The sequence below is a fragment of the Zingiber officinale genome, chromosome 11B (assembly GCF_018446385.1).
Source record: "Zingiber officinale cultivar Zhangliang chromosome 11B, Zo_v1.1, whole genome shotgun sequence".
NCBI lineage: Eukaryota > Viridiplantae > Streptophyta > Magnoliopsida > Zingiberales > Zingiberaceae > Zingiber > Zingiber officinale.
This window is the reverse complement of record NC_056007.1, coordinates 66,873,995-66,899,364: the sequence shown is the minus strand read 5'-3', so window position 1 is coordinate 66,899,364 and position 25,370 is coordinate 66,873,995. Positions and strand designations below refer to the sequence as shown.

At 40.3% G+C, this 25,370-nt stretch overlaps 1 protein-coding gene, 2 long non-coding RNA genes and 1 other non-coding gene across 5 annotated transcripts; all 4 read right to left on the bottom strand.

The window, feature by feature from the left end:
• Positions 1-25: 25 nt before the first annotated feature.
• On the bottom strand, positions 26-3,607 carry LOC122035177 (60S ribosomal protein L28-2-like). Of its 2 annotated transcripts, none has more exons than XM_042594580.1 (4): positions 3,542-3,607; positions 1,422-1,574; positions 1,148-1,311; positions 26-311 (listed from the first exon to the last, which is right to left on the bottom strand). In XM_042594580.1, the coding sequence occupies exons 2-4, from the start codon at positions 1,567-1,569 to the stop codon at positions 180-182; spliced, it is 444 nt and encodes a 147-aa protein (XP_042450514.1). In that variant the 5' UTR covers positions 1,570-1,574; positions 3,542-3,607; the 3' UTR covers positions 26-179. The 2 variants fall into 2 exon arrangements, with proteins under 2 accessions (XP_042450514.1, XP_042450515.1); XM_042594581.1 differs by having other exon boundaries at positions 1,422-1,605; positions 3,542-3,567.
• LOC122035617 lies at positions 630-722 on the bottom strand. Its single transcript, XR_006127147.1, has one exon. It is a non-coding gene; the product is annotated as a small nucleolar RNA R24 (small nucleolar RNA).
• A 10,717-nt stretch (positions 3,608-14,324) lies between the features above and the next one.
• LOC122034818 lies at positions 14,325-15,038 on the bottom strand. Its single transcript, XR_006126788.1, has 3 exons — positions 14,640-15,038; positions 14,443-14,513; positions 14,325-14,367 (listed from the first exon to the last, which is right to left on the bottom strand). It is a non-coding gene; the product is annotated as an uncharacterized LOC122034818 (long non-coding RNA).
• Positions 15,039-22,050: 7,012 nt separating this feature from the next.
• LOC122034913 lies at positions 22,051-22,925 on the bottom strand. Its single transcript, XR_006126823.1, has 3 exons — positions 22,389-22,925; positions 22,192-22,262; positions 22,051-22,116 (listed from the first exon to the last, which is right to left on the bottom strand). It is a non-coding gene; the product is annotated as an uncharacterized LOC122034913 (long non-coding RNA).
• Positions 22,926-25,370: the final 2,445 nt, after the last annotated feature.

Sequence of the window (25,370 nt, the reverse complement as noted above, 5' to 3'; positions counted from 1 at the left end):
AGCTAAAATTTCATAAGCCAAAGTATGAAAATAATTTAAAACATTTATATAAAGTATAAATTCCAACAATAGGCATTATCACTAAATAGAGTCATCTTTATAGACTACAAATGTTTCATTGAAAACTTGAACACCAAAACAAGCAGAGAGAACTAAATGACAACTAACCACCATCTGATTTAGTTCTTAGCTTTTGCAGCTTGTCTCTTCTTCTTCACACCAAACTTGGCAACCTTAAGGCTGCGATGAACCGCACTCAGCCTTGCAAGAGCTGCTTTGGTTAGATCTGGCCTGTAGTAATTATCTGTAACCTGCAAACAGAAGAACAATATCAGAACTTGGAACATTTTTATTAGGACAGTCAGAGAAACAAGAATAGCATTTTTATGGTTACTGAATCATCCCAATACATCACTAGACAACAAATCAGGTAGAGAAGAGTGACCGGATAAACATTTGCATGAAAAATTAGTTAGATAGATGGAAAAACCACAATTAACCAAAAACAAAAAGATGATGATGAACAGAAATCCAATGCAGGATAAAAAGACAGATGGAATAATAATCTTAGGCTTCAAAAGAGATTTAACAATAGTTAAGACGATTCAAGGGGAATTTGGGAGGAAATTTAGGCTCAGAAACCAAGCGTAAAGATGCAAATTTCATTGGAGCTCAATCAACTGAGAAAGATCTCCTTACATGATACAGCTCATCATAGCAACATCTTAAAACGACAAAAAAAATGCAGAATGATAAGATGATAAGAATAATAAGTCAATTCAAAAGGAATGTGCGAGTAAAATCAAGCTCAGGTGCAACAAACAAATTTCATTGGAGACCAATCAGCACAGAGAATTATCCTTTCATGTTAGCAAAGAAGCTCATCATAATAACATTTTCAAATAAGAACAAAAGAAAAACAAAATAAATAGATAAGATAAATGGAAAATAAATAAATGACAGTCATTGGTCCGTCATTAAGTCACCAGATAAACAAATAAAGAAACATACTCTAATACAGAATTCTGAATTCAATACAATACAAATATTAAAAAAATATATGGATACAGAAAACATTTTATCAGAACAAGTACAGAAAGCTCCCTGTGAGAAGCTATTAACATGTAGAAATGCCTAGAGATGATACCTGACTCTTGACAATTTTAGCCATCTTGAAGAATTCCTTTTTCAGTTCCGTTCTGTTGTGCAAGTTTGCAGGCTTATTCTGCTTCTTTGTCTTAGTAGTGGCAAGGACAACATTGAGGTCCTTCTCTCCTGGCAGAATGGCCACTGTCTTTTTGTTTGCCAAGCCTGTGAAATTTCAATCAGGATACAAGTCAAGATGAAAACAAATGTAACTAAACTCGATTGAAAATAAATATGTTTCCAAAGCATCCCAAACAGAAAAGCTAAAATCTTACCTGAGTGCTTGTAGGAATTGAGATTGTAAAGATTGTTAGGCTCCCTGCTGAACACAACCTTGTTGGTGCCGCTGCCAAACTGCTTAACAAGGAAAGAATTGTTCTTCTTTACAATCTCCCAGATGAGAGGTTCAGGGATAGTGGCCATTTGGACTGCAAAATTAATTGATTAAAAAATACCAAGCTGCAAAAAATAAAATATATAATGCCATGAATGACTGAAAAAAACAAAATCTATAGTATTAAGAAAAAACACTACAAGGAGACATTAATACAGCCTTTTCAAATCATAAGGCACAGGAAATATCAAACAGTACATCTAGGCGCAAACAAATTTTGCCAAATATTACTTTGCAGTTCAGAGATTGCAACAAGAGACCAAACTCATCATATAGAGAGAACTGTGAGCTATACAACAAATGAAAGAATAGAAAGTAAAGGGAAAAAAAAACAGAAGAAAATGATTCAGCAGGTATTTGGCTGGGTTGGATTCAACTGGAAAACCATAAGTAAATCCTTGGCCTACAGTTGGGCCAATAAAATTAGGCTTTCATAACCCTATCTGGGTTGCAATACTATTCAAAGTGTTTCTTCAAACACAGATGAAGGATGGCAGTGACCCTCTCATGGAATCCAGTCAGCTTACAAATGTGCCTTCTCTCAATGTGGCCATTTCTTGTGGAGGTCACTAGCCGAGCAGATGTAATATACTCATATGCTACTTGATACAGTAGCTGATTTTCACTGACAGAGCTTATTTTTTGGGCATCTCAATGCACAATTGATTCCTTTCGACAATTGATTAAATTCTAGCTTGATCCAACTTATTAGCTCTATTAGACTAATTATTGGTTTTAATTACTTGGAAATCTTTCCAGCTGAGCATGTGTATGCATATCAATCTATCTAGTAGTAATTTAAAACACGAATTTAAATAAATAATAGCTTGTAAGAAGCTAACAAATTAGCTTGACATATTAGTTTTCCTTCAATTTCTTACTAAAAGAGCAATGATACTTATTAGTTAGAAAGATTTAACATGTACATAAGATACTCACAAAGAAAAGCACGACGTATTGAAAGTTTAACTTGATGGATTTCAGATATCAGCTAAAAGATATTATGATGGCAAGCTAAGAACTTGATTCAAGAGAACCCGTCCTAAGAAAATACTAAGCTTGTAGTCAATGACACATCCTAGAAAACAATCATAGTAACTGAAAATTTAACTCTTGTGCATAAAAACACAAATACTCTGAATGTTAAATTGATAAATGGCAATCTCACCGTATGACTTCTAGTAAATTTTTTATAATTAAACAAGAAATAAGTGTTTTAGAACTCATTGCAGTTATCAAACATAAGGACCATCATCTATCTAAACATCCTTTTCAGTTGCTATAATCTAGACAACTAAGAAGATATGCATTTTTAAAATGAACAAATATTACTTACCATGGTGCTTCCAGCCAAAAAGAAAATCACACTAACCTGTTACTTCAATTAATAACTAAGGCGTGAATAATGAACTCGAATAAGTTTATATGAACTTTCAAAGTGATGAAATGATATAGATAAGCATTTGAATACTGATTCATAATAGAACAAATGTCTGCAAACTAGAACAATACAAGACTGGATTTGAAGTAACTTTCAGAGCCAACTGATGTTTGGAAAAGTTTGCAACTCAAATCTTCTGCAGATGACTTTATTAGAACGCAACACAGTAAATAATTGTCACAACGTTAGAGAGGCAAAATGAATCATAAAAACTCGTCTGCCCCGCAAACAGATCTTAAACTATAAATCAATCTAAGGCAACAGAACCAGCGTGTTTTTATATCAGATTGATAGTAAAGAAAATTCCACAACTTCAAAAGTCAAAGAATAAAGACCTAGCAGTCGTCGTCATGTAACTAAACAAATTTGCAAGCATACCAAACAACTAATTTCACGAGTTACTAAATGGAAAAGTTCTACAGCCGAAAAGATAGAATGGGAAGCATAAGCTTAAACAGCTTAAATGCGATAGAAACTAAACCACAAGGGCAATCAACAAAACGAGGAAGAATCAAGAAAATTGAAAGGTGAGGAAAGACATGAGACGGGAAGAGAAATACCTTGCTCTGAGACGTCCCCCGCAAGTGTTCAAGCAAAGCCCTAGAGGTTAACGGTGCGAGTTACATATATAGTAAGCAGAAGATAATCGTGACCGTTTATTTTAGGGCGTTAGCTATTAATCTGGGCCTGAGCCCGTTTATTGGGCTGGGAGACATTACAATGATGCTCGTTGTCCATTTCAAAGCTTTTTTTTCCCACGGGTAGTACTTGTACGTCAGTACGTGGAATGCAATATAAGGTCAATCCTCAGCGTATATATAATATCATGTTGGTACATCTGATGCCCCAGATAAGGTTAAGTTGATTAATGTGGAGTAGAGTTGTTATTATAGGATAAGGGTTCGATTTTTGACAAAGTCGAGAAAAAAATCTTTCTCCATACTGATCAACTATAACTTTCCAATATATTTCCTCGATTATAATCGTGGAGCTGATCATATGGGACCCTTAGAATGACAAATTCTATCATTTATTATTATATTGATACATCTGATACCTTATGTAAAGAGTCACTACATGAGTAAAATCTTTTATAATTTACCTACTTACAAATAGCAGCGTGAAACAGTCATAGAGTAGCTCCTTAATCATCTCATTTTTTTTTATTTTGTTTTTTTTCCTTTAAAAAAGCTAAATGTCATGGTGACTTCTTCTTGTTATCTTATGTTTGATAATTTGTTCTCTGCTCGGTTGCCAGATTTCTGTGAAATTTATCTTAGTTGTTATTTATCACAATCTAATTCAATCACTTTTCGCGTATGTATTTAAATTTTCAATTATTAAATACTAATGTATTGTTTAGTGGTAGGAGTCTCTTCTGTCGATATCTTTTTTTTCTCAAGCGTAGACTTGTAGTAGTGCTGATGATGACCTGATCCTAATTTTTGAATTAAATTCATTAAAATTAACAAATTTGACTTGGAATAGCAGACATTTCAAACAAATTAACAGACAAAAAAAAAAGGGGATGGGATTGTATTTCCGTTGCCACCTAAGAATTTCAAACCTTTCTCCACGTTCATTGACATTTGACAACATTTGGAGAAGCCTCCACGCTAATCTTATGACAATTTGACTGTTTTAAATGAGAAAGTACATATTAATGGATTTGTATAGATCCATATTCAAATATTAGAATATGAATGAGTTCCTATTGGAGTCATAAGAATACATTGACGGTGTCAAACTTGCATTTGTTGACATTTAATTATGGTAAAATTATTTTGAACGTAATAGACTATTGAAATTGAAATTATACTATTCCACTTTAATGGCTCAATCAAAATTCAAATACGAGTTTTAAGTATTTGCGTTGATGATTTCAAACTTTCATTTTAATTCTTCAAGATCCATTAAAATGAATATTCATAATCAAAATAGGAGTTTGAGATTATTTATTGATACATAATGTTATGAGAGGATTCGGTTATGCTATGATAGTCTAAGTCAAAATGATTTGATCAGCGTGTCACTCTTAATAGAACTTTGCTCTTCACCCAAACCTAGGACATTTAGTATGAGGACGACCGGTCCATGAGTCGATCGGATCTAGGGAACCTGGTGCTTCATTCCTGTATTAAGACATCTATTATATATCCGATCATTCGATAGCCGACCGAGTTCAAGGGATGTCTGACTTACGACAAAGTCGGTCGATCATATATCCGACCAGAGTAACAGGATCTAGCCTCACACTCTCAGTATAAATCTCTCAGCATATGATTGATCGATCCTATGAGTTTTCTCATATGCCAGTTCTCCTTCATATAGACTGTCGGTAATAACTTCGGTTAGATTTATACGCTCAGCATGCTCGTCTCTTATACATACAGAAGATAAGTGTAAAGCAACTCTCCTTATAAATCGGTCGGACTTCTTGATCTCAGTTTCTCACTTCAAAGGCAAGTCTTCGATCATCTGGGTGACTGACTTAAAGTACTGATTGAATCTCCTAAGACTCAGTTCCCCATTTCTTAGAGACAAGTATCCGGTATATGGTCAGTCGGTCAAAGAACCGACCGGACCTAGAGAACTTAGTTTCATATTACCTCCAGAGCAGATCTCCAACATCACTTAGTGCATAATTAAGCAGCTTAAGGGAAGGGCGGCTATATAGTCAGTCGGTTTAAAGATCCGGTCAAGATACATTCAGTAGATAATATGGTCAATAAATCACAACAACTTGTCAGAGTAACAATCATTTTGTCAGAGAATATTCCTCTATCGTAATATGAGCATTCACTAGAACCTTCTTCGAAGATAATTACACTTTCCATCAGCCGACAACTTATGACAACATATTCCTTCAATCACCTCATTAATGGCGTAATTTACAAAAGATGTGCACAGATGGATAACGAAAGATTCCTTGGACGGTGATGGTACATCTCCTAGGTTAATTGTACATCTTCCCTACCCGACAACTTCTGACACTCGACATTCTTTGTCATCTCATGATTGCGGAGGTTATGAGAGGTGGTATATAAAGGAGTCATCTCTGTTGGCCAAGTACATGCCTTAAGACAGTCTTACTTACGTACACACATTTATTGTTCATTTCTCCCTTTTCCCGCTCGGGCACTATACTAACTTGAGCATCAAAGAGCCTACGCCAGGGATCCCCTCCCTAATTTTTGGTGTTGACGTCTTGTCTGCTTTTTTTGGTGTATATAAAGAGGAAGAACTTCTTCTCTAATTCAAAGTCTTCACACAGTCAACAATGCAGCCACCTGCCCAGCTTGCCAGCTTTCTAGTATTCAGACCAAATCATTTATAACATGCAAATGATGATTCAGCGAGACCACATTGTCGTATTCATACTAACACAAGGTTTCATCATGCTATGTTTACTAGCCCAATAGGAGCAAAACTGGAATTGACTTTTTACTTTCATCCTTCAGTAAAAAAAAAGGAACCTAACGAAGGACAACCTTCCATCTCCTCTAAAAACTTTGAAAGGGGAAAGGAAAATTAAAATAGAAGAAGAAAATACAAAAAGAAAGTATAGTTTATCTTATCTTCTTCGATTCCTCAGCCCTAACAACTAAAGTTGATTTTTGACCTTACAACCAATGTTGATCTTTGGCCTCACAGCTGATATCAGCTACTATATCTGTTATCATTGCTAAAGCTTGGGTGAGAGCTAGTGCAATGTGTGTAGGATTGCTTGAGATCGCCGACGAACGAGTTGTCTTCTACGTTAACGAAGTTGTCAAAACTTTAAAGAAGAGAAGGGAGGGAATCATATCAACTAGAGTATCTGTGAAGCTTGAGAAGAAAAGGAGAGTTAAATGGAGGGAAGCCTGAGAAGAAAAAGGAGAGTTAGAATGGAGGTCAAGGATGCCCTAGCCTAGTCACTCCAACGCTCAAGTCAGCCTCTAACGAGAAAAGAGAAAAAAATGAAGAACAACGAATGAGGAGAAGATGCAGCAGTTCAAGTGTGCGTGTTTGTGTACCTTTACCCATGGGAGTGGGCTCCTTTTATAACACTACTAGAGAAGGAACTATATCTTCTTCATTAATTAGACACTATATCTCAGTATGGAAAATGTCCCATCGTCGTATCTCCGCAGTATCATACAGTCATGTGGCTATATTCCATATCTATATAATCATATTATTCCACATACCTTGACAATCCACACATTATCCCATGTGTTGTATCACTTATGGTGTCAGACCACGAGATATGAGATCAATTGTGCCAAAGGGCTTAACCCGTTAAGTAAAAGGAGAATCACATCAGGGAGACTGAAAAGAATAAGTCGGAAGATTCCTTGGATGATGATGGTACATCTCCCAGGCTGTACATCTTCCCATACCCGATAACCTCTAATACTCGACATTCTCTGTCATCTCATGATTGCGAAGGTTATGAGAGGTGGTATATAAAGAGGATCCTCTCTGTTGGCCAAGTACACATCTTATGACAATCTTACGTACATGCATTTACTGTTCATTTCTCCCTTTTCCCACTCAAGCACTATACTAACTTGAGCATTGGAAAGCTTACGCTAGGGATCCTCTCCTTGGTTTTTAGCACTGACATCCTGTCTGCTTTCTTTGGTGTGTAGAGAGGAAGAACTTTTTCTCTAATTCAAAGTCTTTGTTGGTGTAATTTCCCTAGGTAAAGGTTGATCAAGTTAACTAATCTTGAATTGGCTTAAGCTTGAGTCTGATAGTTGTTTTGATATTTGACAATATATGGAGATTGTCTGTACAATTATCCATTTGGAGAGATTGCTGGAGCAATTCTCCTTTGGTCAATGTTTGACCAGTTTGGTGTGAAGAAGAGTCAAATATGTCAAGGTTGACCGGATACTTGACTGGGAAGTCCAATTAGAAGTTAGGCAATGGCAAGTCCAACGGGTTGGTTGGCAGATGATGAAAATCCAAGTGGATCAGTGTTGACCGGACACTTGATGTGGAAATTTGATATAGCCCATATTGCATGTCACGTGACACTTCAAATTAATTAAGATTGAAAATCCTTATAATTCAAAAATAAGATGTAGTAAAGAGTTCCCAAGTCATATTTTTTCAAGGAAAACTAGTAAATGTGTGTGTATTCTAGACTCAAATTATTCTTTTTAGGTTTTCTTAATGAAATAGTGTTTTATTTTAAGATTTTAAACAAAGGAAAATTAGTCGAAATCAAAACAATGAAAATTCACTAGATATGCTAGCTAAGATCAACAATAAAATTTAACTCAATGTAAGGAGATTATATCTACAAATGGAATGTGAATTGTAACTAAGTCAAATCTATTTATTGAATTCAAATATCAACCAAACTATGCTCATATTCTAGTCAAACTCAATCGAGGAACAAGTGGAATTCAGCTTATCTTCTTCTCTTATAGATAACTCTTAGAAAATCAGATTGAATCCAATTAAGCTAACTAGAGCTCTCAATATGCACTCTGAATTGCATGAATAAAGCTTCACATTTAAATGCTAATAGATAAGCAACAAATCTATAAACTTGAGCTTGATCCAGTCAACTTCATAGCTCTAACCACTCTCTCTTTTATTCTTAACTAACCCTTCAGCAACAACAAGTTAATGCAAGTGCAAGAATTAAACTGGAGTTAATACACTGTGTTGACCACATGTTCTGATTCAATGTAATTCAAATTAATTGGTCAGATTCAAGGAATTTAATCAGATTTAGTAACACAATTGAGAAATAAGAAATGATATCTACAAAATTATGCAGGATGTTTCAGATCCAAATCTCTAAACACAAGAAAAACAATTAGAATTTAGATTATTATGGATCAAACGCTAAGATTAAGGGTTCCTGACTTGAACAAAGAATTGGGCAAAATGTGTAGGGATCTTTGTGCCCGCTAGAGGGGGGTGAATAGCGGTTCGTCGCGCACTTGCATCGTTTGCTTCGTCTTGATGGTTTGCAACGGAATACAACTCGAAGACAAACTATACAATGCTAACAAGTAGGATTTACTTGGTATCCACCTCAAGAAGAGGTGACTAATCCAAGGATCCACACACCGACTCACTCCTCCACTATGAAACACTCATTCTCGGTCGCAACCGGAGGCGGAGAAGCTTCGTACAAACTCACACACAACACAAACACAAATACAAGAAAAACCCTAGGAATACAAGTGAATACTCTTTCTTCTTGCTACTTGTCGTTGTCTCTTGAACCTTGAAGATGCTCCTCAAGTGCCTTCAAGAACTAGCGTGAGTGTTGGAGAAATCGCCATGAGAATCGCTGTAAGCTCGCAGGAGAAGAACGCAAAGTTCTGCGGAGAAAATGCTCAGCCAAGGCTTTAAACAGTGCTCCCAATCGATCCAATCCATCCCCAATTGATTGCCACATCAGCACCGCTCCATTGTAGCCGTCCATCACCTGCATCCTGCCCAACGATCGAATGCCAATCGATCGACCGATCGATTGGGAACATCTGAATTGATCGGTGGATCGATTCAGAAGCTTTCAGTGTTCTCGCGATCACGCAAGAACTCCCCTGCCCAATCGATCGACTGATCGATCGACAGCTCCCAATCGATAGCTCGATCGATTGGGAAGACCTCTATGCTTGCGAATTATGGTCCCAATCGATTGACCAATCGATTGGGTCATTCCTTCCTTCGCAACACACTCCAATCGATCCACTGATCGATTGAACCCTAGTTCAATCGATCGCCCGATCGATTTACCAACCTGAACTTGACTCAAACTCAAGTCCAAAATCTTCAACCCAACTCTTGGTCAACCGTGATCTATTGGGTCTCCATGCCTAGCATTTGGCCACACCTGACCAACCTCGAACTAGCCTTCTAGCCTCCTCCATCAGCCTTGCGTCCCTCGGATATCTCCCCATCCTTCACGCCTTGCCTTCAAGAGCTTCCTTCGGCCTCATCCTAGTTGTCACGTTCTCCTTGCCAAGTCACACTAGGACTTACCTTGCCAAGACCACATGCTTGGACTTACAACCTTTGCCAAGATCACACTTGGACTTTCCAATTGCCTGGCTCCTCACCAGGACTTTCCAATTGTCTGGCTCCTCACCAGGACTTTCTCCTGCCTAGCTCCTCACTAGGACTTTCCCGTTGCCTGCCTCCTCACCAAGACTTTCCAATTGTCTGGCTCCTCACCAGGACTTTCTCCTGCTTAACTCCTCACTAGAATTTTCCCGTTGCCTGGCACCTCACCAGGACTTTCCCCTGCCTAACTTTTCATTAGGACTTTGCCACTACCTAACTTCCAGTTAGGACTTCCAGACGCCTAACCTCCAGTTAAGACTTACCGAGTCAAGTCTCCTGTCATCCCTGACCTGCTTAACTTATCTTCTTATCAACCTGGTCAACCCTTTGACTATCTCCATAACCGGACGATTGCTCCAGCAATCTTCTATATTGTCAATCTCCTTATATTGTCAAACATCAAAACTCAAATCCTGACTCAAGCTTAGTCAAACTGGTCAAACTTGACCAAAGGAAATTGCCCCAACAAAATGTAGTTACGAAATGCAGGAATGTACAGAAGAAAATTTTCAATTGCAAAGAAATCAAATCCTTCGATCTGAGTGAGTTGATGGAGAAAAAAAATAAAGTTAAATGAAACATTCACAAACGCATATTGTGAAGCATAGCTCCTCCCCTCTGTCGTGAAACATAATCGCTTCTGGAGAACACCCTTTGAGCAACCAACAGTGAATACCTAAGCTTCTAGTTAAAGCATACTACACTCATAGCTCTTGGAAAACACCCTTCAAACTCACGATCGGCTGGCAATCTTATCATGCAAAGGATCAGAGGTTGAAATCTGGTAAATGATTCACCCGAGCGATTGATCCAATCTATCAGGGTGTCATTGATAAGATGGAGGATGGAAATGGATTGGAAATGTCGGGAAAAGACCGCCAGTACCTCCGATGGCTGGTGGAAATCACAGATCAGGAAAGCGCCCTCGATCTGTGACGTGGCAGAGAAATGCAGAAGACAATGTCGCGACGTGGAAAAACACTTCGCCGTCATGCTCTGTCCCTTTTGACACTGGTTGTCGGAAGCTTAGAATTCACCATCGATGAAGGAACTAGCTCTCAGATCTGAAAATAATGAACGGAGCTCCGCCAAGTGTGCCTCAGGAAGAGACTGACATAAAGAACAGTGGTGAACCGTGCCAGCCTCACATTTTTAAACGTTGTATTGAATCAATGCGCATAGTAGCTGTCCTGGTTTGGGTTCAACAATGGTTGAGCTAGTTCAGTTGGCTTGGCTTGATTCAACAGTGGTTGGGTTAGTGCAAATCAAGTTCAAATTCTAGGTTGGCTGAACTTGAGTGAACCCGAGTGTGATAATGCATCCAACTCTTTACCAACAAAACTAAATTAAAACACACAAAACACACGTTATGAATTAATAGTCATTAATTAGATTAACTCAAAATATTCCTTACTTAGCAAAAACCAACTCTTAAATCAATTTCCCAAACAAAATAATCTTCATAACCGAACCATTCCAACAAAAATGGAACATCACATGAACACACTATCAAAAGTCCTTGTGAGTGAAACCAGACAGATGGAAAGTCCTAGTGAGTGAAGCTAGGCAATGAGAAAATTCTGGTAAGTGAATGCAGGTGAAAGTCCTGATGAGTGAAAGCAGACAGTTTAAAAGTCTTAGTGAGTGAAATTAGGCAGTAAGAAAGTCTTGGTGAGTGAAAGCAGGTGTGTGAAAATCCAGGTGGGTCTAGGGTGACAAGACATCTGGTGTTTCAAAGTCCAAGTATATCGTAGAGGATTGGACACTTGGCACAGCTAAAAAAGTTCGAGTGGGTCAAGGGTTTGACCGGACACTCGATAACGTAGTTCTAGTAGTGTTGGAACAATATGAGTATCCTAAGTTTTGATGTTTGGGCAAAAGTTTAAGTTAGGTTTATTGTTGTATTTGATATGCATTGTGAGTGTGTATGATACAGATACAACAAGGAAAGTCCAAGTGTAATCTTGGCAAACGAGGAAAGTCCAAGGATGAGTCTTGGCGGTGTAAGTCCAAGCATGTAGTCTTGGCAACGTAAGTCCAAGTGTGACTTGACAATGGATGAAGTCCCGGAGGCACGACCTTTTGGCAAAGGAAGACCCGACAATAATCACAAGGCCGATGGAAGCTCCAGAAGGCAAGGCGTGAAGGATGAGGAGACATCCGAGGGACACAAGGCTAATGGAGGAGGCTAGAAGGCTAGATCTATGTTGGTCGGGTGAGGACGAATGCTGAGTGAATGTACTCGGGGGTTAAATCCTAGGATTAGGGTTTACTGTAGCAGCACTGTAACAGTAATATAGCAGTACTGTAGCGTTACTATAGCAGTACTGTAGCAGTTGACTGCACCAGTCGACTGGGAGCGAACAGAGGGCTGGTATCGAGCCGTTGAGCTGTAACGGTCGAATTTCCACAAAGGGCAGTTGACTGGTAGGTGGGGTTTTCCAACCCGTGGCCTATATAACCAAGACTTGGGAGGTTGGTTGAGGTTGATGAAATAGAGATGGTTAACCCCTATTAGTAGTCTTACCTGTGTCACGCCCCAGAGGAGTCTCTGTCCGAAGAAATTCCGGCAGCATCTCCCCTGTACAGCGGACAATATGAAACTTTCTACATATCACATATACATCAGCCACAGGCGGCTGGAATGATAACAAAAAAATAAAGACAAACACCACGCAGTTAATAAAGATATCCATAACAATAGGACTCTGACTCAAAATCCATCCTACTCTACTACACTCGTAAAGCTCAAATCCAACGAACTCACCTCTTCTGCCGTCCAGGCAGGCATATAGTAGAATAAAAACCAAACCATCCAAAAGTCCATCAAACAGTAACAATCCGTACAATATCCATAAATAAAATCCAAAACAAAACTAAAACATAGTCTGATGGAAGAAAAACCAAAATAAAGCAAATAACAACCTAGTAGAGAACTAGCTCTACGTGCAGATGGGGGGCCAGCGACTGGAACTGCTCCGGACAGCCTCAACCTGAAAATATCAACAATGGAGGCGGGGTGAGTCCAACACTCAGCAGGTACAACTGATATGCATAATAAAACAAATAACAGACAACACTAATCATGCGTACAGTCTCCTGAATATGAGGAGGATAAATGCAACTGAAATGAAATCAGAAGATAACTGTACTGACCGGATCAAAGTATAAAGGTAACAGGTCGTCAGACCGAGTGAGTCATAATCCTGTATGCATGTCAATCAATGCATCCAAACAAATGCAGCATATAAGTGCAGCAATCACAAGCAAATAAAAATGCAATAAATGCATATGTCAACCCCATACTCTGAAATCAATGCTCCTGTGCAATGACAGAGTAAACGGGATGCTGTCGGAGTACTCCTGTCCTGTGACCCCAAATCATAAATGGGGGAGCTCAATGCTCTCATCTCCCTAGACATAGCGACGGGGAGGATATCTCTGCCGGCTACCACCTGAGTCTCGACCAACGGAGCCAAACAAAGTCCACCATCTGCCGACCACGCTGCTACCCTAAATGCCAACGAGCCAAACAGAGCTGAATCGATCACGGCCGCCACGCCGAGTCTCGACCAACGGAGCTAAACAAAGAACCGCCACACACCACCGGATATACAAATCCATGGGTGATGTGTGCAGTACATGTAATGGCGATGAGCTCAACCAAAGTAGAGCCGATAATCGCACAGCATGCAATCATGATGCATGATACTGAACATGGCAATCTCATGAATAACATGGCATGATCCATATAAATAGATACAAAGTGTGTACCACAAGAAGACGTATCAAATAGAAGGTACACAAATCGAAGAGGGTATCAAATAAACCCTAGGTCCAGAATATAACAGAGCATGTGGTTAGGTCACTACCTAAGGCATATGTGATCAGGTAGATAATATGCAGTGCAGAATAAATAAACAAACAACATGTACTAATCATGTAGTGACCAACCAAAATAAACAGGTAACACAATTACTGTTATATGTTAAACATATTATCATGCATATCAAAAGACATAAGTCAAAGTACCCGCCTCCAATAAAGTGATCCAAATCTGACTCCAAGATACTCGTCTCGCGTCAAGATCCTGTGTCACGAATATAAATATATTTCATTTAGCTACATTCTCATAAATAGCTAAATAACTCTCTAACCCTAGTTTAGGGCAAATCCCTGACCAACACATAAACCCAATTCAACCCATACATGATCAATAGCATATATCAAATTCCTATGCCTTACCTGAAACTCACAGCAGTTTTATCACTGTTGGAAGTAGGATCGTTTGCTGCTGGAATCCTTCCTACTGATCAGATCATGTTGAGATCAATAATTGGGAATCACAAATCAAACAACAACCCATCTTACAACCTAATCTTACCTCAGGTGTGCCAAGCTGTTGACAGGGGGTGGTGGCCGGAATCAAACAGAGACAGCAACAAACTCTTGATGCTGTGATAACCGGAACCAACTAGGTCACTGTCTTCCAACAATCGAATCGAAAGAAATCACACTACAAATGCATCAACAACCCAATCAACTACTAGTGCACAACTAAAATTTCAACCTAATCCTTACCTTCATCCAGTAGCTCACTGGATTAGAGGACGGAGGAGTTAGGTCACCGGTGTTGTTTCCAGCAAGGGCTACTGAGGCAGTAAACCAGAGCAAAGGGGCGACGACGACATACAGATCCCAAGTGGTGGCCACGGCAGAACCCTTACCAGCGTCGGAAACAGAGGCTAGGGCAGAGGCTACAAATCGACAATTGCTTTGAGTGTTGGCAGCCGGCTATCTGCTGAGCGGGGGCTAGGGCACGGTGAGAACTCGGACAAGGAGTCTCGGAGTGGCACAGAAGAGGTCGGAAAAAGGCGTCGACGGCGTTGGCACCTAGGGCTCGGTGCTGCTCGGCGTCGGGAGAAAGAGAGACAGTGGCATCGGCAGAGATGCTAGGGCATAGAGGAAAGGCAGCCGAGGCTGGGAAATCGATGCCGGCAGTGGCATCGCTGGAGTCGGGGCAGAGGCTAGGCACCGGCGAATTGGGGACGGCAGAGCGGAGAAGAAGAAAAAGGAACAAACCTTGATCGGGGCTTAAATCGCGAGCGGTTAGCTCGGCGCCGGTTAGGGCACGGGAGAAGGCAGTGTCGGGCACGCACGGGAGAGAAAAAGAAACGGAGAGGAAAAGGAAAAAATAAAGGAAAAAGAAAAAGGAAATATAAAATAAACATTTCCTCGCTTAAATGGGTCGCCTAAACAGGCTTTTCCCCGGGCCCCGTTTTCATCCCCGTTAACTCGTCCATACGAGCTCCGAAAAATTCCCGAAAAATTTCCAAAAATTCCGGAAAATTCCCTTATTAATATTCGCCTATTTCCGGTATTTTACATTCTCCCCCACAAATAAAAATTTGGTCCCCAAATTTCAATATCTACCATCAGCAAGTACTAATAACTGGTAACGATTATAAATGCTGAACGGTGAATTAAATCACACACCTCAAGTGAAAAGATGGGGATATCGAGCTCGGATCGTATCCTCGAGCTCCCAAGTAACCTCCTCGTCCGAATGATGCTGTCATCCGACTTTAACCAGCCGGATAGTCTTGTTCCGCAACTGACGTTCCTTCCGGTCTAGAATCCATACCGGAACCTCCTCATAGGTGACGACAGGTTGAAAGGAGAACTGAGATTATCTATCAACACTTGTATCAGATCGGGTACGTATCTCTTCAGCGTAGATACGTGGAATACGGCGTGAACGCCTGCCAAGAACGGCAATAGTGCCAACCGATAAGCTACTGCTCCAATCCTTTCCGAGATCTGGAAAGGTCCAATGTATCGCGGAGCTTGCTTACCTCTGAGGTCAATCTCTTCACCCCTTTCATGGGTGAAACTCGCAGAAATACCTAGTCGCAAATGGAGAACTCTAAAGGTCTCTGTCTCCGGTCAGCATAACACTTCTGGCAGTCTTATGCCTCTGACATCCTCTGTCTGATAATATAGACCAACTCTGCCTCACGCTGACCTCTATGAGGTCCCAACAACTGGGCCTCAGGGATTCTCGTCCTGATCGACAACTGAGCAACTATGGTAACAAGAATACCCTGCTCTGTCTGTCCCTGCTCCTCAAGGTCTAACTCAGAGAAATCCTGAATCAAATCTGTGACCACAACTCGGTGGCAAGCTAAAGTCCCTCTGGACTTCTGGCTAAGTGCATCGACAACCACATTAGCTTTTCTCAGGTGATAGCTAATGGTACAATCATAATCCTTCAGGAACTTCATCTATCTCCTCGGTCGAAGATTAAGTTCCTTCTGAGTGAAACAGATATTTGAGACTCCGATGGTCAGTGAGAATCTCAATGTAATATCATACAGGTATTGCCGCAAAATCTTCAGAGCAAAAATAATAGCGGCCAACTTCAGATCATGAACTGGGTATTTCTTCTCATGCTCCATCAACTATCGATAAGCATATAAGAATACTCTACCGTGCTACATAAGAACAGCACCCATACCCTGTAGAGACGCGTCGGTGTAGAGGACAAATTCGTCCTCTCCAGAAGGTAAAAGCCAAAAATCAAAGCCGACACTAGTCTCCGCTTCAGCTCCTAGAAGCTGGTCTTGCAATCCTCAGTCCAAGTAAACTTCACGTCTTTCATGGTCATGCGTGAAAGTAGCATAGCTATGCGGAAGATACCCTCGATGAAAGGTCTGTAATATCCTGCGAGTCACAAAAGACTGCGGATCTCCTACATTTCGATTACTTCCAACGGTAACAACCTCTATCTCTGCGGAACCACGGTACACTCCTACGGTGACCGTGTGTCCCAAACATCATAAAAGACAATCCATACCGCACTACCGATAATCACATATAGATGTTCTCGTCGAATCATCTCTAGATCTATCCAAAGGTAGTGTACGTGACTCACCTCGGATCCGTAATAGATCACAACATCGTCCACAACGATAATGGACACCTATCCAAACATCCTCGACATACCAGGATCATCGAGTCCCTGAAAACATCTAAGGCACTGTAAGCCTACATGGCAAAAACCAATACACATAATGTCCGTATCACAGACATTCCTATCCATAAGATCTCCAATAATAAATCAAAAAATCTGATCATCAATAACATAAATCACCAAAGAATAAATCCTCCAGGGTGAGAGCAACGCTCCATCACAGGAAACACCACATATGTGGAAGCAACGCTCTACCACAAGAAATCCTCAATATGTGGGAGCAACACTCCACCACAAATAATCTGAAATATGTATCTGTAATAAATATAGGAGCAATGCTCCACTACCAGCAATCCATGATATGTGGGAGCAACGCTCACCACAAAATAATACATAAGTACCCCAAGGCACCTAACTATCCAACTAGAGATTGTACAAGATCTCTCTACCACAAATCACTGTGGTTAGCCTAGGCTATAACTACCTAGTAACTAATCAAATCCATCATCAACTCTATCAGCATCCTAGTGGGTCATCCACTGATAGGAAAATTAATTGATGGGTTAATCCAACAAATGACATAATGCAGTCACTCCACATTCTGCATTCAGTATAAGTAGAATCATCATACTGCTACCAATAATACACCTAGCACACATGCTCACACAACATATGTATAATCAACAAAATCCTCCAATTATTATACACCAAACATACTCACAACTCAGGTATATTCAGTATGATACCTCCAACAATACATACCGAACACGTGTACAAAATCAATGTAGGTAAAATCAACAATACACCTCAAACAACCCTCACATGACATATCTTCACCTATGCCAAGAGTATAACCAACATATACTTCCAATAAAGCATACTAAACCCAGGTGCACTCACATATCAAACATAATCCAAAAAGATACCTCAGATACCACATCAAACACATATGTACATATCACAACTCAGATTAAGTCGACAAAATGCCTCCATCAAAACACCACCGATGTACTTATACTACATCTCGGATTTAATCAACAAGCTATCTTCAATAATACCTCCGGATACATACTCCGAACTACATATCTATAATCCACAAGGAGCCTTCAAATCATATCAGAACATGGATACATATACTACTTGCAAATGAACAGTCTACCATAGGTCTCCTACAACACGTAACAATCCTAATATACATGCAAAATCAGCATATCAGCTCAACCAAAAAGACCAACCTTATGCTACCAACACTCATGGGTTACAGGTATATCTAAACAAAATTCATGCATATGTATCAAGCATGAATCCATCAATCAGAAGCAACCCAAAATAAAGCAGTCTAATCATCTAGTAACAACCCTGCTCCAGGTTCAAGGAACTAATATCGGACAAGAAAGATATACACACCATGGTATAACATTGCAAGACAATGTCATACCCTACCAAGACCATATCTAATGGGGAAAATTTTATCATCATAAATCCAAATGTACTCTCCCAGTATACACTAGTAACGATTGTATCCCATAAGTGTTAAGCAATTAGCTCTACACTTCCTTACATCAGCAGGGTCACATATCCCAATGCACCCTCTAAGTTATCCCACCAAGTATATACAGTCCATGGTCAAAGTTTTCATGGAATAGAATACATCGATCCTCTATAACCTATCCAAGCCGACAATGATATACGGCTGAATCCGTCCTTTCCACGTCAGTACAAAGCATGTACTCAAATGTGCTCTAGATACATAACTAAGCACAAACAACCTAAAGGTTCAAACCTCTAAGAATAGAGTATGACAATCCTCTACTGATCAACCAACAAAACTAAATCATTCATCTACTAACTAATCAAGAATACCTTAATCCTCCACAAGCAACTAAGGTATATCAAACCACGATCAAATGGTATACTACATTATCAAATAACTAAATCAGTTCATGGGTCAATTCAACACTAATACATCATCTCAAACTAGAGAATGTCAATCCACATAATATCATATGAATAAACGTGTACGACCCAAAAGAAAAAGCTAGAATTCAATATCATCAAGACACCCTCATTTTTTTTTTCCTCAAAAATATCAGCCCACTAATATCAGATGAATAAGTCTCTACTCTCCATGAGGGTAAGTTAGCATTCAAAACATCAAATCATTTTTTATCCACATAGTTTAATATCAGATGAAACAAATATCAATTTTATCATCCTGTTAACTAACCACAATTAACCAGATTTATTAAAATCAAAAATCTCATAGGCACATAAACTCTCTAGCTTCCAATTTATAATCTGATCACCAACTATAAACATCAACCTGTGAACACTATACATGATACTCACTATATCACCATCAATGACAACCCAAATAAAAGATCATCAAAATAGTTATCCACTAAAAGATCATCAACAACCACATAACATTTACTCTCTTAAATCATTAGAAATCAACACATCAAAATATCTTATCTCACAATATCCCTCAACCTCAAACCATTCTCAACAATGATCAAACATGGTAACTCCCCTAATGAACAATTTTTCATCATATCGGGTATCCTAATATCCAAAAGATATGAGTATAAAACCTCCACTGGCTAAAACAACATAAATATGTAGGTATCATCCACTACCCAGCTAACAATAGCAGAGGCTGGTATGTGCCTCCATCTCCTACTAATAGTAACAGAAGCTAAAATCTACTGATGGTATGATGTGAAAAATCACCAGAGACTATAATCCTTGATCTCTATTAAGGTCAACCATGCTCAATGGCTAACTCATCACAAAAAAAAAAAAAAAATATGTGCTACAGCAACCAGACAGGTACTAAATAAAGAATGCTAATACCTGTCATAAACTATAAAATTAAGCATCATACCTATATGCCGTCTGGAGATGTTCCGTCGCTGTCCAGTCCCCAAATTGACCTCAAAATTTCCGATCGAGAACAACAACGGAAATCCATATAAATCCGAAACGGAAATCCAAACCCAATCGTAATGGAAAAATCCATGTCACTCAAACAACTACCCAGTTTGACTCGCAAACTTGGGCTAATCCAAAAATCCAGAATACCCAAAAACAGGTATCCGATAAATCACCAGAACACCGAAAGCAGGTATCATAACCCGCTCTGATACCAAATAAATTGGTATCAGATAAATCCCGAAAATCCAACACACGGAAATCAAATAAATATCGCCAAACTTTGGCGCGCTGATACCCAATAAACTGATATCAGATTATTCAAAGTATCCATAATACGAAAACAAAGATCGTATAAATCCAGAACACATAGCAAGTATCGTATACCTGCTCTGATACCACTAAATTGTCACGCCCCAGAGGAGTCTCTGTCCGAAGAAATTCCGGCAGCATCTCCCCTGTACAGCGGACAATATGAAACTTTCTACATATCACATATACATCAGCCACAGGCGGCTGGAATGATAACAAAAAAATAAAGACAAACACCACGCAGTTAATAAAGATATCCATAACAATAGGACTCTGACTCAAAATCCATCCTACTCTACTACACTCGTAAAGCTCAAATCCAACGAACTCACCTCTTCTGCCGTCCAGGCAGGCATATAGTAGAATAAAAACCAAACCATCCAAAAGTCCATCAAACGGTAACAATCCGTACAATATCCATAAATAAAATCCAAAACAAAACTAAAACATAGTCTGATGGAAGAAAAACCAAAATAAAGCAAATAACAACCTAGTAGAGAACTAGCTCTACGTGCAGATGGGGGCCATGGACTGGAACTGCTCCGCAACCCGAAAATATCAACAATGGAGGCGGGTGAGTCCAACACTCAGCAGTACAACTGATATGCATAATAAAACAAATAATAGACAACACTAATCATGCAGTCTCCTGAATATGAGGAGGATAAATGCAATCGAAATGAAATCAAGATAATGATCGACGGATCAAAGTATAAAGGTAACAGTCGTCGATCGAGTGAGTCATAATCGTATGCATGTCAATCAATGCATCCAAACAAATGCAGATATAAGTGCAATCACAAGTAAATAAAATGCAATAAATGCATATGTCAACCCCATACTCGAAATCAATGCTCCTGTGCAATGACAGAGTAAACGGGATCTTGTGGAGTACTCCCGTCCCGTGACCCCAAATCATAAATGGGGAGCTCAATGCTCATCTCCGGACACGATGACGGGAGGATATCTTTGCCGGCCTACCACCGAGTCTCGACCAACGGAGCCAAACAAAGTCCACCATCTGCCGGCACGCTGCTACCCTAAATGCCAACGGAGCCAAACAGAGCGGAACCGACTGCCGGCCACGCCGAGTCTCCGACCAACGGAGCCAAACAGCAGAACCGCCACACACCAGCCAGATATACAAATCCATGGGTGATGTGTGCAGTACATGTAACTGGCGATGAGCTCAACCAAAGTAGAGCCGATAATCGCACAGCATGCAATCATGATGCATGATACTGAACATGGCAATCTCATGAATAACATGGCATGATCCATATAAATAGATACAAAGTGTGTACCACAAGAAGACGTATCAAATAGAAGGTACACAAATCGAAGAGGGTATCAAATAAACCCTAGGTCCATAATATAACAGAGCATGTGGTTAGGTCACTACCTAAGGCATATGTGATCAGGTAGATAATATGCAGTGCAGAATCAATAAACAAACAACATGTACTAATCATGTAGTGACCAACCAAAATAAACAGGTAACACAATTACTGTTATATGTTAAACATATTATCATGCATATCAAAAGACATAAGTCAAAGTACCCGCCTCCAATAAAGTGATCCAAATCTGACTCCAAGATACTCGTCTCGCGTCAAGATCCTGTGTCACGAATATAAATATATTTCATTTAGCTACATTCTCATAAATAGCTAAATAACTCTCTAACCCTAGTTTAGGGCAAATCCCTGACCAACACATAAACCCAATTCAACCCATACATGATCAATAGCATATATCAAATTCCTATGCCTTACCTGAAACTCACAGTCGTTTTATCACTGTTGGAAGTAGGATCGTTTGCTGCTGGAATCCTTCCTACTGATCAGATCATGTTGAGATCAATAATTGGGAATCACAAATCAAACAACAACCCATCTTACAACCTAATCTTACCTCAGGTGTGTCAAGCTGTTGACAGGGGGTGGTGGCCGGAATCAAACAGAGACAGCAACAAACTCTTGATGCTGTGATAACCGGAACCAACTAGGTCACTGTCTTCCAACAATCGAATCGAAAGAAATCACACTACAAATGCATCAACAACCCAATCAACTACTAGTGCACAACTAAAATTTCAACCTAATCCTTACCTTCATCCAGTAGCTCACTGGATTAGAGGACGGAGGAGTTAGGTCACCGGTGTTGTTTCCAGCAAGGGCTACTGAGGCAGTAAACCAGAGCAAAGGGGCGACGACGACATACAGATCCCAAGTGGTGGCCACGGCAGAACCCTTACCAGCGTCGGAAACAGAGGCTAGGGCAGAGGCTACAAATCGACAATTGCTTTGAGTGTTGGCAGCCGGCTATCTGCTGAGCGGGGGCTAGGGCACGGTGAGAACTCAGACAAGGAGTCTCGGAGTGGCACAGAAGAGGTCGGAAAAAGGCGTCGACGGCGTTGGCACCTAGGGCTCGGTGCTGCTCGGCGTCGGGAGAAAGAGAGACAGTGGCATCGGCAGAGATGCTAGGGCATAGAGGAAAGGCAGCCGAGGCTGGGAAATCGGTGCCGGCAGTGGCATCGCTGGAGTCGGGGCAGAGGCTAGGCACCGGCGAATTGGGGACGGCAGAGCGGAGAAGAAGAAAAAGGAACAAACCTTGATCGGGGCTTAAATCGCGAGCGGTTAGCTCGGCGCCGGTTAGGGCACGGGAGAAGGCAGTGTCGGGCACGCACGGGAGAGAAAAAGAAACGGAGAGGAAAAGGAAAAAATAAAGGAAAAAGAAAAAGGAAATATAAAATAAACATTTCCTCGCTTAAATGGGTCGCCTAAACAGGCTTTTCCCCGGGCCCCGTTTTCATCCCCGTTAACTCGTCCATACGAGCTCCGAAAAATTCCCGAAAAATTTCCAAAAATTTCGGAAAATTCCCTTATTAATATTCGCCTATTTCCGGTATTTTACAACCTGTGCCCTAGCGTCTCAAGTGTTCTTGTGAGAGTTGTGGTGAGGTTTCTCCACCCAAAAGGAGTTACGTGAGCTAGCTGGAGTTTACCAGTGAGTCATCCACCGACGGATCGGGATCGTCTACCTTATGGGCAGCCGTGGAGTAGGAGCCTTAATCTCCGAACAACGTTAAATGATCACGTAGTTTGGTTTGCATTTCTTGTCTTGTATTTATATTAGCTTTCTACTTGTTTGTGTGTATTTCCTTTGCGTAACTAAAAAGTGTAGGAAGAAGCAATCGATTTGGGTGAGACGCTATTCACCCCCCCCTCTAGTGGGCGTCAAGGTCCCAACAAGTGGTACCAGAGCTAGGTGAGCTCTTGTTGGATTAATCGCTAAGCGAGCGGCTAGAGGAAGAAGATAGAGTCGGAGGGACCTCTCGGATGGGACATCCGAATCCCACCTCCATGCGAGCGTGAGGACTTCGACTATTGGAGGAATCACATGGAGATGTGGTTCCAAATGAATTGAAACCAATGGATTGCGTTGGAGGAACCGTTTAAAACTCCAACGGACAAGAAGGGAAAGCGTCTCCGACGTCGATATTGGACCAAGGAGAAAAGGGAGCAATCAGAGACGGACAAGCAAGTAACTAGAATTTTAATTAATTTATTACCTCCTAATGCAATATTGAATGTAGGTGAATATGAGAACGCAGATGACCTTTGAAAAAAGGTAATTGCGCTTCATGAGAGTCCTACACTAATCCAAGGAGTGGAGGAGCCAAAGGAGAAGGGCTCATTGGTCCAAGAAGAGAAGGACCAATCAGATGTTGACATAGGTTCAACATCCGAGGAGGAGAAGGAAGATGAGGAGGTATCATCCGCATCTTCAAGGGAGGAAGAAGTAGAACCGTCCACATCTTCAAGTGAAGAGGAAAAAGAGCAATCCAAGGAAGAGGAGATCTTGGAAGCTCAACCCTCCACCTCAACTACCAAGAAGAGTACAAAGGACCACATCAAATATTTTGAGCGTGGTAAGATGGGGCACTACAAGAGTAGGTGTCCTTCGCTCAAGAAGGTAAAGGAGGTAAACCCTAAACTCACTAAAGTTAATTTAGAAACTAATGTGAGTTATAGAAAGAAGAAGGAGAAGAAGCACATTAGGTGCTTTACATGTGGTGAGTGGGGTCACTACCACACTAAGTGCCCAAGGAGAGGAGACCTCAAGAAATTGGCGCACTTGAAGAAATGAGAAAAGAAGAGGAGCACAAGTCAAGGAGGAGTTTCAAAGGTAAAAGAGAAGGTAATCCCTATTTTGAAGTTTAATCCAAGTTCAAATTCCTTTATGTTTGTTAGGAATATTGAAAATTATGTACCCATGCATAATTATGGATTTAGGTATAATGATAAGAATAGGGTTAACACGGTAGATAACCCTAAAAAATCATACATTAAGGGTAGACTTAATAAGACCCAAACCATTTTGCCAAAGGGAAGGAAAGTGGGTGAAAACCTAAGCATTAATCCCAAGAAAGGGAGACATATGCCTAGAAGGTGGGTAGGTCTAGGGATGTCCAAAGTGGACATGTTGACTCTAGGGTTAGAACTCTAGAATTAGAAAATCAAGCCTTGAAGGTAAGGCTTGAAGAAATGGAAAAAGTCCTAGATAGGTTCATTATTGGACCTAGAGGACTTGACATGTGCTTGGGTGGTCAAAACCTCAAAAATATCAAATTAGGTCTCTCTCATGTCAAGAGGAGGTCAAGTGCTAGGGTGACACATGAAAATGGTTAGGGAGGTGTGATCAAGGACAAGGGAGAGTCATCCAAGGCCAATAAGAAGGAATATGCTAGAGTGACATATAATTATGGTAAGGATGAGGTGTCCAAGGTGAAGGATAGGAAGAAACTAACCAAAGACAAGGTGTTTAAGGTTAAGAAGGTGAGTTTTGTAGGTCAAGCATTACCCAAGGTGCACCGAAGTGGCCTAGCCATAGTAAATGAGTCACCTAGGGAGGTGGCTAAGATTAAGAGCTTAAGGGGGAGCTCAAAGAGTCTTTGGGACATATGGTAAATGATCTCAAGTGAACCAAGATGTGCCAAAGGGATTAAAGATGGATTTGAGTATCTATTGTAGTTAGTTGACGCAATTGGGTTAAGTTTCATGCATGAAAATATGACATTGGGGTCATAT

Bases quoted from the DNA above. Each gene is read 5' to 3' on its own strand.
- LOC122035177 (XM_042594580.1), bottom strand. From the start codon at position 1,569: ATGGCCACTATCCCTGAACCTCTCATCTGGGAGATTGTAAAGAAGAAC. The intron at 1,312-1,421 runs GTAAGATTTTAG...GAAATTTCACAG, and splicing joins CAATTCCTACAAGCACTCAG to GCTTGGCAAACAAAAAGACA. The intron at 312-1,147 runs GTATCATCTCTA...TTCTGTTTGCAG, and splicing joins CTAAAATTGTCAAGAGTCAG to GTTACAGATAATTACTACAG.